The sequence below is a fragment of the Carcharodon carcharias genome, chromosome 15 (genome assembly GCF_017639515.1).
Source record: "Carcharodon carcharias isolate sCarCar2 chromosome 15, sCarCar2.pri, whole genome shotgun sequence".
Taxonomy (NCBI): domain Eukaryota; kingdom Metazoa; phylum Chordata; class Chondrichthyes; order Lamniformes; family Lamnidae; genus Carcharodon; species Carcharodon carcharias.
The window spans coordinates 82,089,707-82,107,007 of record NC_054481.1 but is presented as its reverse complement, the minus strand read 5'-3'; the positions used below and the strand labels follow the sequence as shown (position 1 = coordinate 82,107,007).

The window sequence follows — 17,301 nt, the reverse complement described above, 5'->3', positions numbered from 1 at the left end:
CTGTCAACTGTTGAGTGGGTCCCTGTGGTAAACTTACTGGACTGCCTGCCGACTGTTGAGTGTGTCCCTGTGGTAAGCTTACTGGACTGCTGGTCTAAATTTAAAATCTATTTTGGACTGTTGCCTTAAAGGGGGTGTGTTGTTGAGAGTCAGGTTAATTAGAAATGTTGGGATTTGATATAATAAGTAATGGTGTAACTGTAATCTTGTGCATGTATTTTATTATTTTGTTAATAAATGTTTTAATTTTAAAAATCTCTAAAGGCGTTAGTGGACTCATTACTCCTGAATTCAGTGCACAAATCTTATCTTAATAAATACAAATTGCAAAACTGGTGTGATAGCAAGGCCAAGTTTCCTTTGTGGATTTGGTCATCCTGGCAAATACCACCTTCTGTACTATAACATAGCACTGATAGATGGCAGTACGGCAACATCCTAGACCATGACATTTGTCTTCCTGATGCTGATGGTCAAACCAAACTCTTTACAGCCAAAGGAGGGTCTGACCATTTGACCCTGAAGGTGTTCCTCGGTGTGGAATGTTAGTGCGGCATCGTCAGCACAGAGCAACTCTCTGATGAGGACTTGGTGCACTTTTGTGTTGGAAACTGTTCAGCCTTAAGATCCATCAGATCTGGTATGTAAGTAGACACCCTCTGTAAATGACCTGAAGGCATATGACAGCAGCAAAGAGGAGAATATTCTAAAGAGTGTTGGTGCCAGAACACAACCCTGTTTGACCCCACTGTGGATCCCAAATGGTTCTGACGTTACCCCCATCATAGCTGTCTTTACCCATCATGTTGTCATGGAAAGAGGAGATCACCTTGAGCAGCTCTGATGAGCAGCCAATTTTCCCCAGCAACATAACTAGACAGCCCCTGCTCACATGGCCGAATGCATTGGTAAGATTAATGAAGATAATATCTAGTGGTCTCCTTTGTTCACAGCATTTCTCTTGAGCTTTTGGACTGAGAAGATCATGTAAGTTGTGGATGTTCCAGTTCTGAAACCACACTGGGATTTGGGGTAGATGTGTTCAACCAGGATCTTCGGTCTGACAAGGGTGAACATGGGCAAATACTTTTCCCACCATGCTCAACATGGAGGTGCCTCACTCATTGTTGCAGCCGCTAAGGGAGATTCGTGCAGGTGCTGCAGGGGTGCTGGTTTCCCATACTTCATGAGTTCAGGTAGTACATCAACACCTGGAGCTTTGCTAAGCTCCTTCACTGTGGGTTCGATATCCAGCTCTGCCATTACAGGCAGGCTTTGTATGGTATCTCAAGCTTCCTCAGTGACAGTGTTCTCTCTAAAGTACAATTCAAGGTAGTGTTCATCCATTTTTCCAAATGTTTACAACATCCCATGCCTTGTTTTCAGTGGAGCCATTTTGTTTTCTGATGGACGTGTGGCCTTTTTGACCCCTTTATATATGCTCCTGATATTCCCTGACATGTTGGAGGACATTTGAATATTCTGGCAGAGTTTGGTGCACTGTCAAGCAATCTGTTGGACTTTACATCAAGCAGCTCTTATTGCATTCAGAGTCTTCTCACTCGGATCTTTCGCCTGGACTCCTTGGCTTCATCACAGTGGTGTTAGCCTCGAACCAGTCAGCAATTTTCCACTTTTGCTTCCAATAGTTGAGTGTGGTATTAATAGATGGTGTCTCAAAATATTTTCCATTTTACTTCAGCTCTCTGTGGGAATGCCAGAGAGCATCTGTTCAATCAAGTTGTGGAGCTGTTGGTTTTATCTGGACAATCAGTATGGCTGATATTGATGCGAGGGCAGCATTTCTGCTTTGAATGGAAAGCTTCAAGAGTTGTACCCTCACACTGGCACACACCAAGGAGTGATCTGTCTCACAGTCAGTGCTGTGGTAGCTGTGTGCATTGAAGACGTCGTTCAGCGAGTCACGTTTAGTGATGATCAGATCCAGCTGGTGCCAATGACACCTTGTGGCATGATTCATTCTGAAAGAAGGTGTTAGTTACAAAAAGCTCATGGTAGCAGTAAGTAGTCTCTGTCCGTTTTCATTTATCTTTCCCAGGCCATGATGTCTGAGGCAGAAGGGCCACGCCTCATGGTCCATTAGTGTGTTGAAATCCCCCAGTAGATAAAGATATTCTGTTTTTGGGATTCTGCTGATAGCAGTGTCAAATTCCTCATAGAACTGGTCTTTCACCTCTGTAGTGGAGCACAGCGTTGGTGCATAGCTACTCATGAGGTTAACTGGCCCTGTGTGAGTTGAGAGGTGGATGGAGAGAACACATTCTGAACCATTTATTGGGGGTGCTCTCATAGAGGGTAGTGAGTTTGTTACAGCAAAGCCTACGCCCTGCTCATGTGTTTCCTCTGGACTCTGCCTCTGCCAGATGAACGTGTGATGTTTTGCTTTCAGTGATCTGCTCTCGGCGAGCCTGGTCCCTAGTAGAGAAGCTATGTCAATGTTCAGCCTATTAAGCTCCATGTCGACCACAGCTGTCTAGTGTCCATTACTGAGCAGCTGCAAATCATCTGTCAGTCCCGTGCACATGGTCCTGATGTTCCAGTTTGCCAATCGAGGAATTGGCATTTTCTTTTTGTTTGTTTGCCTGGTGTGATCGATTCCGTTGTCCGGTTGAGCAGAGACTCCAAACTTCAAGCGACCGTTGAAGCAGAGGGACCGTGGCAGGTCAGCACCTTAATACCTTACTAAATCAGGGGCTGCTTAACTTGAGATGGGCAGTGGCTGACCAGTGGGACACGATGGTCCCTCCCACCATCAGAACCAACCTGTAGCATCCATCCCTACTCCAATCGAGTTGGGTGTTTCACTTGCAACTGCAGCAAAATTGGAGTTTCCTCTCCAAGGTGCAAAATGGGCAATATTTATGATGAGCCTGGGCTGCCCAAACATCAGGGACCCCCTCTGCATCCAAAGGAATGCAAAGCATTATGGTTGGTTTCGGGATTTGCCAGAAAGATGACCTATTTAAACACCAGTCAGCCTTTGGGTTCCAATCCAGATGTTTGTCAGGGTTTACTCCCTTATCCTTCAACTCTCCTGAGGTATCCACAAGGCAATTTGCCCACAGCTGGGAGTTTGGTTCATGAGTGCCAGTGGGCCTGCACGCTGCATGCCTGAGGGACAGAACATCCTCCAAGTTCCTCTGAAGCTTTAGCCTGGGGTTGCGAGGGAGCCAGTTTCCTTGTGTCACCATGAGGAGGCACAAGTGAGGACTTGCTGATGGAGAGGCTGTGTGCTGATAGGGAAAGACTTACACGAAACCATGTTGACTCTGCGTGATTTCATTGAGCTTTTCTAAATGGCCTGCCATAACCGCCTTAGTAATAGATTTGAGTATTTTCCCTATGACAGATGTTAAACTACCTGGCATGTAGTCCCCTGCTTTCTGTCTCCCTCCTATCTTGAACAGAGGAGTTACATTTGCTATTTTCTGATCTGATGAGACCTTTCCAGAATCTAGGGAATTTTGGAAAATTAAAACCAATGCTGTTCAGCAGCTCTTTCTTTTAAGACCTGAGGATGAAGTCCATTGGGGCCTGGGGACTTGTCAGCTTTTAGTTAGAATAATTTTCTCAGTATCCTTTCCCTGGTGATTGTAGTTGTTTTAATTTCCTCCCTCTGTTTCACCTCTTGATGCACATGTATTTCTGGAATAAAAACAAAAAAATGCAGATGCTGGAAATCCAAAACAAAAACAGAATTACCTGGAAAAACTCAGCAGGTCTGGCAGCATCGCGGAGAAGAAAAGAGTTGACGTTTCGAGTCCTCATGACTCTTCAGCAGAACTGGTCATGAGGACTCGAAATGTCAACTCTTTTCTTCTCCGCCGATGCTGCCAGACCTGCTGAGTTTTTCCAGGTAATTCTGTTTTTGTTTTGTATTTCTGGGATGTTATTTGTATCCTCTACAGTGAAGATTGGTGCAAAATATCCTTATTTTCCATTATTAACTCCCCAGGCTCACTTTGTAGAGGACCAACATTCACCTTACTTACACTTTTCCTTTTTAAATACCTGTAGAAACTCATTATTGCCCTTATTTAAGTTCAAAACACTAGTCTTAGACTCACCTTTCTCTCCCATGAACTGTATATGAAATTTAATCATGTTATGATCACTACTACCCAGCAGCGCTTTTACTATGACATCATTAATTAATCCTATCTCATTGCACATTACCAGATTTAGAATACTGCTCTCTGGTTGGCCCTAGGACGTGCTGCCCTAAGAAAATGAATTTTCCGGAGCTGAAGGATAATCTGATCAAAGTTTTTAAGTTAGAGAGAAAACATTTCCATTGATTGGGAGTTTAGGACTGGTGTGAATTAGTTTAAAAATTAAAGCCAGATCTTTCAGGAGCTAAAGTCTGAAATGCTTCTACACTCAAAGGATGGTGGAAGTTTGAAACTCTCTTCTGCTGGCAGCAATTGATGTTAGATCAATAGTTAATTTCAAATCTGTGATTGATAAATTTTTGTTAACCAAAAATTTTGAAGGATTTGGGGCAAAGCAAAAATACAGAGTTAGAATGTGATTGCATCAAATAGTGTAGCAATTTCAAAAGAGTAAATGGCCAACTCATGTTCCTATGTTCCTATCTTCATGATTCATTGTTGTTGGCTGCACATCAGCTGCTTCCTCAAATCCCCCAGCATCACAGCTGGCAGTCTTCATCCAATTCACTTCACTCAACATGATATTAAGGAATGGCTGAGCAAAATGAATGCAGTGAAGGCTACGGCTGTAGTACTGAACAATTGTGCTGCAGAACTAGTTGTGCTCCCAGCCAAGCTGTTCCAGCATAGCTGCAACACTGGCATCTTCCCAGTATTTCCCAGGTATGTTTTGTCCACAGAAAGCAGAACAAATCCAGTGCAATAAATTACTGACCCATCAGTCTGCTCTCAATCATCAGAAAGTGATGAAATATGTCATCCACATTTAAGCAGCATTTAATCACCAACTAGACTCAATGATGCCCAGTTCGGGACCACTTGGCTCCAGACATCATCACAACTTTGGCCCAAACAGAGCTCAGTTTCATAGTTATTATGGCACAGAAGGATGCCATTTGGCCCATCAAGTCCATGCCAGGTCTCTGTACAGCAATCCAGTCAGTCCCATTCCCCACTCTATCCCTAGGTCCAGCAAGTTTATTTCCCTCAAATGACCATCTAATTTCCTTTTGAAATTATTGTTTACATCATCCTTGTAGGTAGTTGAGTTCCAGGTCATCACCACCACAGATAAGGGTTCTCCCTCACATTCCCCCTGCAACTCTTACCCAGAACCTTAAATCTGTGTTGTCCCCTCACCACCCAGCAGCTAATGGGAACAGCTTTTCTTTGTTGACCATATCTAAACCTGTCATAATATTGTACATTTCTATTCAATCTTCCCTCAATCTCCTCTTCTCAAAGGATAACAACCCAAGATTCTCCAACCTAACCTTGTAGCTAAAATACCTCATCCTTGGAACCTTTTTGGTAAATCTCCTCTGCTCCAACTTAGATCCTCACATCCTTCCTAAAGTGTAGTAACTCAAATTGAGTGCAAGAATCTTTTTGTAGCATAACCAAAGCTTTATATAAGGGTTGTTCCAATCCCTGGAGGGACCAATAAATTTTAAATTTATTTTTATAAATTATTGATCACCTGCATTTACACCATCATCGCAGGTAGTGTGTTTATTTATAAAAATGTATAAAATATTTATAAAAATACACTAATCTCCATGATGCCAAGGGAAAGACCAGGATTTCATTTTATAAAACTTTTTCTTTAACAAGCCAACTAAAATCAACATAATTCAAACATTAATTAACAGGTAAAGGATATTTCAAACAAAGAGATGTATTTCACTTTAAATAGTCAATGCAACAAAGATATGCCTACGTAGTTACAAGCACTCATGTTACTTTCGACACAAATATGGCATCATGTGCAATCTCACCAGTCTTCCTAACTTGGCCTCCACTATGTAGGATTTCTTTCTGCCCTCTCAATTGTTTTGGTCCTTAAGTCAAATTCAGCAGCAGTCATTTTCCATCTGACGTCTTTAGACATGGTCAAGATGTAAAAAATGTACTTTTACTCTTACTCTGGTCATGACAGTCTTGATGGCACAGAGTCCCCACAGACTCTCCTCTGTGCTCTTTAATCAATCTGGCAATACTAAAACAGCAGCAATAGGTCTTGTTCAATCCACAATCCCTTGCCCTTCCTGTCTTCAGCTCTCCATTTTCCAACTGAATAACATATGCATTAACTTAGTCTCTGCTCTATTCTCAGAGACCTGCTTCACCACAAGGATCTGCTCAAAAACTGCCAAACAGAAAACTGTTCCATTTGGAAAGAACCTTGTTTGTTTTATCTTACCTAAATTTTCAGTATCTTCTGAACTGCCAAACAAAAAACTCAAGCTGACCCCACCCCACTGCAATTAGCTTCCTACTTACCTTTGCTTCTTTGTTGTTCATCCCCCAAAGTAGCCTCAGTCACATGGGAATTTCTTGGAACGTAATCAAATCACAATCAGGAAACCAGTTAGCCTCTTTCAGAATACTCCCCAGTTCATCCTGGCCTTAAAGGTGACATTGCACAAAAAGAAAATACAGGCTTTTCCCAAAGCATATTTTTTCTTGGATCACCACAGGGCTCAGTATAACTTCCCTGCTTTGTCCTGAATGTCTCTGTTTATGAAGCCCAAGATTCCTCAGGCTTTTCTAATATGTTGGCCAACTCCCATTCAGATTTTAAAATCATAACAATGCTATCACATGTCTTGTAACACACATTGACCTTTTTAGAATTGAAATATGACTTGATTGAGTACATTTTGAATTAATATTTTTGCTCTGTAGATTTAGTCATTTGATTTGCAACCATTCTGACATTCTGACAGAGTTCCTGGCACTCTAATATCTAACTGTTCACCCTTCAACATTCTCACAAGTCAATTTTCTCTTTGCAGTGACACCTGGTATGAAGATCTATATCGATCCGTTCACCTATGAAGATCCCAATGAGGCTGTAAGAGAATTTGCCAAAGAGATTGACATATCCACTGTGAAGATTGAACAGGTCATTGGCGCAGGTATCTATCTGTTCACACAATTACTTTGTTTTTTTTTAAAAGGAGTGAAACGATTTCCTGTATTCCTTCAGGTCAGTGTAACCTACTATTGAGAGTGGTAAATGCAACCCAGTGTTGGTGAGAAATGAAACAGAAAATGCTCAGCAGGTGAGGCAGCATCTGTCGAGAGAAGGACAAATTTAATGTTTCAGGTCAATGACATCAGAACTTCAAAAAATAAAGGATTAATAAACAAGTACAGAGCTAGGGAAAGTAAATCGGATCTGGTGGCTGAGGGAGCAGTTCCCCAGCCCCTGGGCCCAGAGGTTCCAGGGTGTGCCCCACTCCATGACTTGTTGGCCATGGAAGAAGCCAGTGTCTAAAGGTGCCAGTCTCAGCCTGGAGAAATGGGGAGAATTAGCAGCAGGAAGGACATGTGCCTGTAAAACTGCATATCAAATCTGAAAATGATTGGTGATATCAATGGAGAAGGAACATTGTGGTGACCCATTGTAACATGTGAAAAAGCAGAGAAAGAGAGCCATGGAAAGGGAAAAAAATGAGGGGCAGAATTTGATGGGCGGGCGGGCCCCACCGGTTCGGCGGTGGGTGGGCAGCCAATCCCCGCTGCCGAAATGGGCCCCACCGCCATTTTAAGTGGGTGGGCCAACTAAGGCCCTCCCAGCGTGACGCCCAGAGGGAGGTGCTATGCACTTCCTGTGCGGGCGGTGGGGGGGGGGATTCCCCAACTGTCAGAGTGCGCTCTATCACGCATGCGCACGAAAGAGCACAGATCTCCCTGAGACTAAGTGCTGCCTCAGGAAGAGCGCTGAATGTTTTTGTAAGTTAAAATGTAGAAAACTAAAAAAATTATCAACACGTCCCCTTCATGTGACAATGTCACACGAGATAGGACATGTTAATAAATATCACTGAAACTTTATTAAAGTTTTATAAAACCGACATGAAACCTCATCCCGCCGGTGGATGAGTTTTCATGTTTTCTCAGGAGCCCTCTAGGGCTCCTGGCCTGCCCGGCAACCTTAAGGTTGGACGGGCAGGGCCTTTAATTGATTTAACTACCCTGTCAGTGGCCTCAATTGGCCATTGACAGGTCAGCGGGCGGACAGCTGTCCCTCTGCCTTCCTGAATATTTAAATGAGGCAGGATGACGTCGGGGGCTCCACCCAACGTCATCCCGCATAATTTTCACATCGGCAAGCGAGCCCCGCCCCCAACATGCCGACGGAAAAATTCTGCCCAAGATCTCCGATAGGGCGGTGGATGGGGAGTAGCAGTTGGGCTGATCATACAAAACAAAAGGGGTGATCAAGAAACAAAAGATGGGTCCAGAAGTTACAACAGAATAGCAGAGCAGGAGAGAATTATAGAAAATCCTACAAAGAGGAGAAGGCATACATAGCCCAAGCTTAAGGTGGACCCCAGCGGTGTAGGCCACCCCACCAGCTGCAGGATCCCAAGGATTGGTTAGACTTGTTGATGACAGATTCACATTGGCTAAAATTTCATAAAATGGTGACTGGAGTGGAAGAACATAAAATATAAGGCTGCAAATATATAGATCTTTAAGAGTAAAAAATGTGCAGAAAAGGTCACAAAAGACAAATAGAGCTTCTAGATTTTACACATTGGGAAAATGAATATAAAGGCAAAGAGGTGATGTGGTTTTTGAAGAAGATATTAGTTGGATCATTGATAGAGTAATGGTAATATTACTGGAGAAGTAATCCAGAGGCCTAGCCTAATACTCTCGGGACATGGATTCAAATCCCACCACAGCATTCAATAATTAATAAAATCTGGAATGGAAAGCTAGTCTCGGTAATAGTGACCATGAAACTGTCATCAATTGTTGCCAAAGTCCATCTGGTTCACTGGTGTCCTTCAGTGAAAGAAATCTGCCATCCTTACCTGGCCTGGCCTACATGAGACTCCAGATCTATATTATGTGATTGTCTCTTAAATGCCGTTTGAAATGGCTTAACAAACCACTTAGCACTGCCAAACTGCAACAGAAAAGTTAAAAAGGAATAAAACTGGGCTATTACCTTGGAGGTAATTTTAATTTGGACCATAATTTCTCAAACTCTCTCAGCAGGTTATCATTCTTGCTTCTACATACGTAATTGGTTCATACATGGACCATGACAACTGGATCCTCCCCCTCCCAATCCAAGTCCATCTCCAGCCACAAGGAGATGTCTCTAACCCTGGCACCCGGCAGACAACACAGCCTTTGCAGCTCCTGGTCACAACTGCAAAGCACAGTATCTATCCCCCTGACTATACTGTGGCCTATTCCTTTTCACTCCCCCCACTCCTTCATGATGCCATGGGCAGTTTGCTCATCCACACAATATCTCGTACCTGTTGATCAAAGTCAAGGGCTGAGGCTCCATCATCACTACATCCTAAAACCCCATACTTGCCTGACTCGCAGTCACAACCTCCTGCTCCTGACCGTTGACCAACTCTAAAGTTCTACTTCTTCTCTAAATTTCTAAGGGAACAAAGTGTCCATTTAACTCTCTCCCTTCCAGATGCCCCACAATGCCTGCAGCTCAGATTCCAGCTTAGTAATTCTGAACTAAAGTTGCTCAAGCTTCAGATACTTGCTGCAGATGTGGTTGTGCAGGATTGGAGTGCATTCCACAGATCCCCACAAATTGTAGTCATGGGACACCCCCTTCCATGCCATATATGTCTAACCTTATTTATTTATTTGATTACTTTTTTTAAATTAGTAACTAGTTAGCCAAAGTAACAATAATTTACATTCTCCTAGCTTGGAGACAAAAGAAAAACACTCACCAAGCTACTGAAGGTAAAACAAAAGAATAAAATTCCTTCCCACCCCCTGCTCTGAATTGCCACATGCACCAAATTCCCAACTTACCACTCAGTTCATGAAACACTCTATTCCTCGATAACTCTGCTCCCTGCTCTGTGTGGTAGCAACAGTGTCCACTTACACCAAGAGCTAATGCCTCACATCCAAGTTACCACAGTTAAGTAACTAACACTTATTCAGGCAAGCATTTTCAGTTGATTGACAGTTAACTACTGTTGTCTCAGATAACTAAGTATATTAATGAAATGCAGGATGAAAGCACTCAGACTACATTACATGTAAGTTGCAGCACAGTGATCCCTTTTTCCAACAGCATAAGTACATTCATGAAGAAGCTTAATTTAAAGAAATGAAGATCATATGATGAACAACTATGGCCTGACACTCCAAACGCACAAGTAAAACATCAAGAGCTCAACTCCTGGTCTTGAACCAGCCGGGGAGCAGACTTGGCCGTAAAGCAGTGGGAGCAGGGATGCCTTGCGTCCAGCAGAAGTGACTGCTCATGATCACAGCAAAGAAACAGGACTGGGAGCTGGTGTTCTTGAGGCATTCCTATTGCTGATTTCCCTCTACCACATGAGCTGGATCACCTTACCCTACCCTTCAGACTACAGAGGGTATCTTCCTCACCTCAGGGCTTTCACAGTTCCGACAGTAGTTGGCAATATCAGCAGCCATCCCTGGCCAGTAACACCACTTTCTTGTCAGTGCCGTTGTCTTCTTCTGATGCTTGGTGCCCTGCTGATTGTGAATCGCTTTCAATACTTGAAGGTTGAGCCTGTCGGGAAGGATGAGTTGCTTCACCCCTCACCCGTTGTCCTGAAGAAATCAATAGAGAATACCATCTTCCTCCCTGATCCTTTTCCAGCCACTCAACAGTTTGTGGGTCTGTTTGGTGGCATTGGGTAGGTGGATGTTTAATTTTCCAGGAGAAGTGAAGTCTACTGATGTCACCAAGCTGTAACTGCTTGAGGTCCTCCTTTGTGATAAGGTGGGAGATATTCATCCTGGTAGATCCCTTCTCAACAATAGCTGCCGGCTTAATTCACCTATGGAAGTTTTTGTTTGAATGCAACTGTCTTTATCACTGAAGTTTGTGATCAGCCTGGATATTCTACCCTTCTCTCCCACGTTGACTGGAACTGCTTCAAGAGTTAGACTAGTTGATAGCTACATGAGAAGTGTGACAATTTAATAGGGCATGATGTTGCCGAGTTGGCGACAGCTGGCATGATCCTTTGGAGACAGTGATATTGTGAGTGTGTAAAGGAATGCTCCAATTCCTGGCTATTCAGTCAGGTATGGTTAGTGCATCTTGAGAGCAGGAAGCAAGCTTGAGAACTCTTGGTCTCCTGCTGCCATGCTCCTAATGTACTGCATGTACTTGTCACCATACATGCTCTGCAGGATGCCCAAAAGTCCCTTAGCACATTCGACCCTAACACTTCAGGTGTCCTCAGCTTCCTCACCTCGATGGGCGTATCTATTGTATCACAAACTACCAGAAATCAAAAGTTGCAGAAGGTTTGGCTGAGGACAGGCAGGGAGAACTTGACATAACCATGATAAGGGATGTCCAATGCTTGCAGAGTGGAGACTCGAATGAGTGAAGAGATATCTACCAGCTCACACTCTTCGGCTAGATGCTCTCTGGGGAAGTGATTAATAATGGTTGGTGTATGGCAGAATTGTTACAGTGCAGGAGGAGACCATTTGGCCCATCGTGTCTGCACCGGACCTCCAAAAGAACAACTCACTAGTGCCATTACCCCACCTTCTCCCTGTAACCCTGCACATTGCTCCTTTTCAGATAACAGTCTAATTCCCTATATCAAATGCCTTTTGGAAGTGCCTGTACACCACATCAACTGCATTGCCTTCATCAATCTTCTCTGTAACCTCATCATAAAACTCCAGCAAGTTAGTTAAATATGATTTTCCCTTAAGAAATCCATGCTGGCTTTCCTTAATTAACCCATATTTGTCCATGTGACTATTAATTTTGTCCCAAGTTATTATTTCTAGAAGTTTCCCCATTGAGGTTAAACTGACTGGCCTTATCTTTATGCCCTTTTTTGAATAAGGGTATAACAATTCTCCAGTCCTCTGGCACCACCACTGTGTCTAAGGAAGACTGAAAAATTATGGCCAGTGCCTCTGCTATTTCCATTCTCACTTTCCTTAGTATACTTTGATGCATCTTATCTGGCCCTTGTGCCTTATCAATTTTAAGCACAGATAACTTATCCAATACCTCCTCCTGTTCAATTTTTAACTCTTATTGTCTGAATTACCTCCTCTTTTACCATAGCCTGCATCACATCTTCATCCTTGGTAAAGACAAATGTAAATATCTCAGTTTTGCCCTCTGACTCCATGTATAACCCCCCTTTTTGGTCCCTAATCAATTCTTTTTACTATCTGTATGCCTATGGGATTCCCTTTTATGTTAATTGCCAGCATCTTTTTATACTCCCTCTTTGCTTCACTTATTTGCTTCTTCACCTCTCCTCTGAACCTTGTATATTCAGCTTTGTTTTCAATTTTAGTATGAAGGGTTAATATTGAATATGTAAATACTTAGTTATCATCAGTAATGTAAGATCACATGACAACAGAGTATGCTGAGATAGTTTTGTGTGAAGCCTTATGCTAAGCCTTGTACTGTACGTAGTTAGTAGAATGCTCAATAAAGGGTAAAGCCTTGACTCCAGCATTATCTATAAATCCTGATCATGGCCAACCTAAGTTAAGACCCATAACAATGATAACAGATGGTGACAACCAATATGACAGATAAAGCAACAAGAGCCCTGTGACTAGGAGAAGAAGCAAGAGAAAAGACTGTAGGACAAGGACAGCATGGGAAAAACACTAACAGAATGCAAAGAAAGGCTGGAGTGATGAAAAGCCAATGAGAAATTCCTACCTTTACCAGAGTGCTTCAACCACATGGAAGGCCCAGATCAAGGCGAGAAGGTTCAGAACTGACAGAATCACAGAATTCTTCGTAGGTTTACAAGGTACAGAACAGCTGTAGGACTAGCAGAGAAGACGAGCAAGGAAAAGGTCAACACCATAAGCAGCAGTGCAGATGACATAATGGTCAGACAAGGGCAATAAACGAAGACAGGACAACATACGAAGATGCTATAAAAGCCTTTGACACTTATTTCAGTCTTCGAAGCAACACCATTATGGAAAGGGCAAGATTCAACAGACGTACCCAAAGATGGGGAGAGAGCATAGATTCCTTCGTTAATAATTTATCTTGACTGTTTGAGAATTGCAAATATGGAACCCTGAAAGATGAATTAATTCAGGATCGCATTGTTGTAGTACTGAAGACATGTGCTCTAGAACTTGCCATGCCTCTAGCCAAGCTGTTCCAGTACAGCTACAACACTGGCATCTACGCAGCTATGTGGAAAATTGCCCAGGTATGTCCTGTACACACAAAGCAGGACAAATCCAACCCGGCCAATTATCGCCCCATCAGTCTACTCACGCTCATCAATAAAGTGATGGAAGGGTTCATCGACAGTACTATCAAGTGGCACTTACTTAACAATAACCTCCTCAATGATAATCACTTTGGGTTCCACCAGGGCCATTCAGCTCCTGACCTCATTACAGCCTTGATCCAAACATGCGAAAAGGAGCGGAACTCCAGAAGTGAGGTCAGAGTGACTGTCCTTGACATCAAGGCCACATTTGTCAGAATGTGGTGTCAAGAAGCCCTAGCAAAACTGGAGTCAATGGGAATCAGGATGAAAACTCTCCGCTGGTTGGAGGCATACCTAGCACAAAGGAAGATGGTTGTGGAGTTTATTTTTATTATTCATTCATGAAATGTGAGCGTCACTGGTTGGGCCTGCATTCATTGCTCATCCCTGGCTGCATTGAGAAGATGGCAGTTAGCCACCTCCTTGAACCGCTGCAGTCCATGTGGTGTAGGTACACCCACAGTGCTGTTAGGGAGAGAGTTTCAGGATTTTTACCCAGCAACTCTGGTTGTTGAAGGCCGATCATGTTCTAGGACATCACTGCATGGGTTCCTCAGGGTAGTGTCCTAGGCCCAACCATCTTCAGTTGCTTCATCAGTGGCCTTCCTTCCATCCTAAGGTCAGAAGTGGGGATGTTCGCTGATGATTGCACAATGTTCAACACCATTCGTGACTCCTCAGATACTGAAGCAATCCACGTCCCACATGGTAGATTGGTCAGGAAAGTAAAAGCCCATGGGATTCAGGGTAATGTGGCCAATATGGATAAAAGGTTGGCTTTGTAACAGGAAACAAAGGGTAAAGGTCGATGGATGCCCTTGCGAATGGGAAGTTGTCTCAAGTGGTGTTTCATAGGGCTCGGTGTTGGGACCCTTGCTGTTTGTGTTATATATTAGCGATTTGGATGTAAACGTGGGGGGCACGATTTGGAAATTTGCAGATGACACAAAGATTGACCGAGTAGTGGATAGTGTAGAGGATAGCCATAACCTCCAAAATGATATAGATGGGTTGGTGGAGTGGACGGTAAAGTGGCAGATGGATTTTAACATAGAGAAGTGTGAGGTCATACATTTAGGGAGGTCAAACAGTTACAGGGATTACACATTAAATGGGAATATACTAAGAGGGGTAGATGAAGTGAGAGATCTTGGTGTACAAGTACACAGGTCCCTGAAGGCAGCAGTTCAAATAGACAAGGTTGTAAAGAAGGCATATGGAATGCTCTCCTTCATTGGCGGAGGTATGGAATATAAAATTAAGGATATAATGCTGGAATTGTATAAAACACTGGTGAGGCCACAACTGGAGTATTGTGTGCAGTTCTGGTCACCACATTACAGGAAGGATGTAATAGCTCAGGAGAAAATGCAGAGGAGGTTTACAAGAATGTTGCCAGGGTTAGAATAGTGTAGCTACGAGGAGAGATTGGATAGGCTGGGGTTATTTTCCTTAGAACAAAGAAGGCTGAGAGGTGACTTGATTAATGTGTACAAAATAATGAGGGGAATAGATAGAGTGGACAGGATAAAATTGTTTCTCTTGATGGAGAGTTCTAGAACCAGGGGACATAGATTGAAGCTAAGTGGCAGAAGGTGTAGGGAGTACATGAGGAAGAACTTTTTTACACAGAGGGTAGTGGGTGTCTGGAATTCGCTGCCCAAGTTGGTGGTAGAGGCAGAAACTCTAAACTCTTTTAAAAAGTACCTGGTTCTGCACCTTAAGTGCTGTAAGCTGCAGGGCTATGGGTCGGGTGCAGGATGGTGGGATTACAAAGGGCACCTAGGTGTTCTCGGGCTGGCATGGACAAGATGGGCCAATTGGCCTCCTTCTGTGCTGAAACCTTTCTATGGTTCTATGCCCAAATGCAGCAAGACTTGGACAATATCCAGGCTTGGGCTGATAAGTGGCAAGTAACATCTGCGCCACACAGGTGTCAGGCAATGACCGTCTCCAAAACGAGGGAACCTAACCATCTCCTGTTGACATTCAATGACATTACCATTGTTGAAATCCCACTATCAACATCCTGGGGTTACCATTGACCAGAAATTGAACTGGACTAGTCATATAAATACTGTGGCTTAAGAGCAGGTCAGAGGCTAGAAATTCTGTAGACTGTAACTCACCAGGCTCCTTCAACTGCACTTTCTAAACCAGTGACCTGTGCCACCTTGAAGCATAAAGGCAGCAATGCATAGGAACTCCACCACCTGCAGGATCCCCTCTAAGCCAGTTACCATCCTTACTTGGAAATACATCGCCGTTGCTTCACTGTCGCTGGGTCAAAATCCTGGAACTTCCTCCCCAACAGCACTGTGCGTATACCTATGCCACGTGGATTGCAGCTGTTCAAGAAGGCAGCTCACCACCACCTTCTCAATTATGGATCGTCAATAATGCTGGCCTAGCAAGTGATGTCCAAATCCCATGAACAAATTTAAAAACAATTTAAAAAATGACAGTCAAGTGCCCTTCCTGTGAGACATTGCAGGATCCAATGGGAACTATTAGGGTGCAGACATTATGGTCAACGAGCATAAAATAAGCTTCAAGTTAGACACTAGAGCAAGAGTTTCAGCTCCTTTAGACACAGAACAGTGACTAAAAGAAGAATCCCTGCAGTCATTGACTATACAACTCCATGGTTCAGGAGGCATTCAATTGATAGTCAAGGTAGAGTTGACTGTTAAACTCCAGAGAAATCACAGAGACTCTGTTTGTGGTCCAAAGCCAAAGGTTAGCCACTGTTAAGCCAAAAAGCTTGCACAGATCTACAATACATCTATAAAGTAAATCAATTGGGAAGCCAAGAAAAACTGACAAAATTCAGGATAGAATTTCCAAAATTGTTTAGAGGTCTGGGGAAGCTGGAACAACCCATCATATTGAGACCAGATACCAAACCTGTGTGTTTGCTCACCCCACACTCACTTTTACCAAAAGTGAAACAAAAAATTGAGTCACTGTTGCATCAGGAACTCATCTCCCCTGTAACCAAACCTACAAGTTTGTGTTCAGGTGTGCTTCCAATATTGAAGCGAAGCGACTCAATATGAATCTATTTTGACCTCACACAGTTCAACAAAACAGTGGAGAGATCCACCCAGTGGCATTTGTGAATGGAGGTCTGGCAAAACTAGTAAACAGTATAACTTTTGCAAAATTGGATGCAAACGAGGTTCTTGGCAACTCGCTTTGGATAAGGAATCCAAACTGCTGACCATGTTTATCACACTGTTTGGAAGGTATTGCTTCAATCAACTACCTCTTGGAATTATGTCAGCACCAGAGATTTTTCAGAGAATGATGACAGGCATTTTAGAGGGATTAGAAGGGGTCATCTGCTACATGGATGACATCCTGATTCCCCCACACAGGAACAAGATCCACACCTAGAATACTGTGAACAATTTTGATCCCCGTATCTAAAGAAAGATATACTGGCATTGGAAGCAATCCAGAGAAGGTTCACTTGGTTGATCCTGGGTGTGGAGGGATTTTCTTATGAGGAGAGTTGAGTAGATTGGGCCTGTACGCATTGGTATTTAGAAGAGTGAGAGGCGACCTTATTGAAACGTATAAGATCCTTAGGGGGCTTAACAGGGTAGATGCTGAGAGATTGTTTCTCCTTGCGGGAGAGTGCAGGACCAGAGGGCATAATCTCAGAGTAAGGCCCCCCCCACCCCCCTTTAAAACAGAGATGAGGAGGAATTTCTTCTCTGAGGATAGTCAAATCCATAGAATTCTTTACCACAGAGGGTTGTAGAAGCTTGCTTGTTAAACATATTCCAGGCTGAGATAGACAGATTTTTAATCCGTAAGGG

The 17,301-nt window shown here is 43.3% G+C and overlaps 1 protein-coding gene across 1 annotated transcript in view; it reads left to right on the top strand.

Annotated features, from left to right (window-relative positions):
- Positions 1 to 17,301, top strand: part of LOC121288418 (ephrin type-B receptor 2-like) — an 848,586-nt gene that overhangs the window by 722,715 nt on the left and 108,570 nt on the right. Inside the window, exon 9 of the mRNA XM_041206952.1 lies at positions 6,992 to 7,114. Coding sequence (XP_041062886.1) covers positions 6,992 to 7,114 — 123 coding nt within the window. The remainder of the gene's footprint in view (positions 1 to 6,991; positions 7,115 to 17,301) is intronic.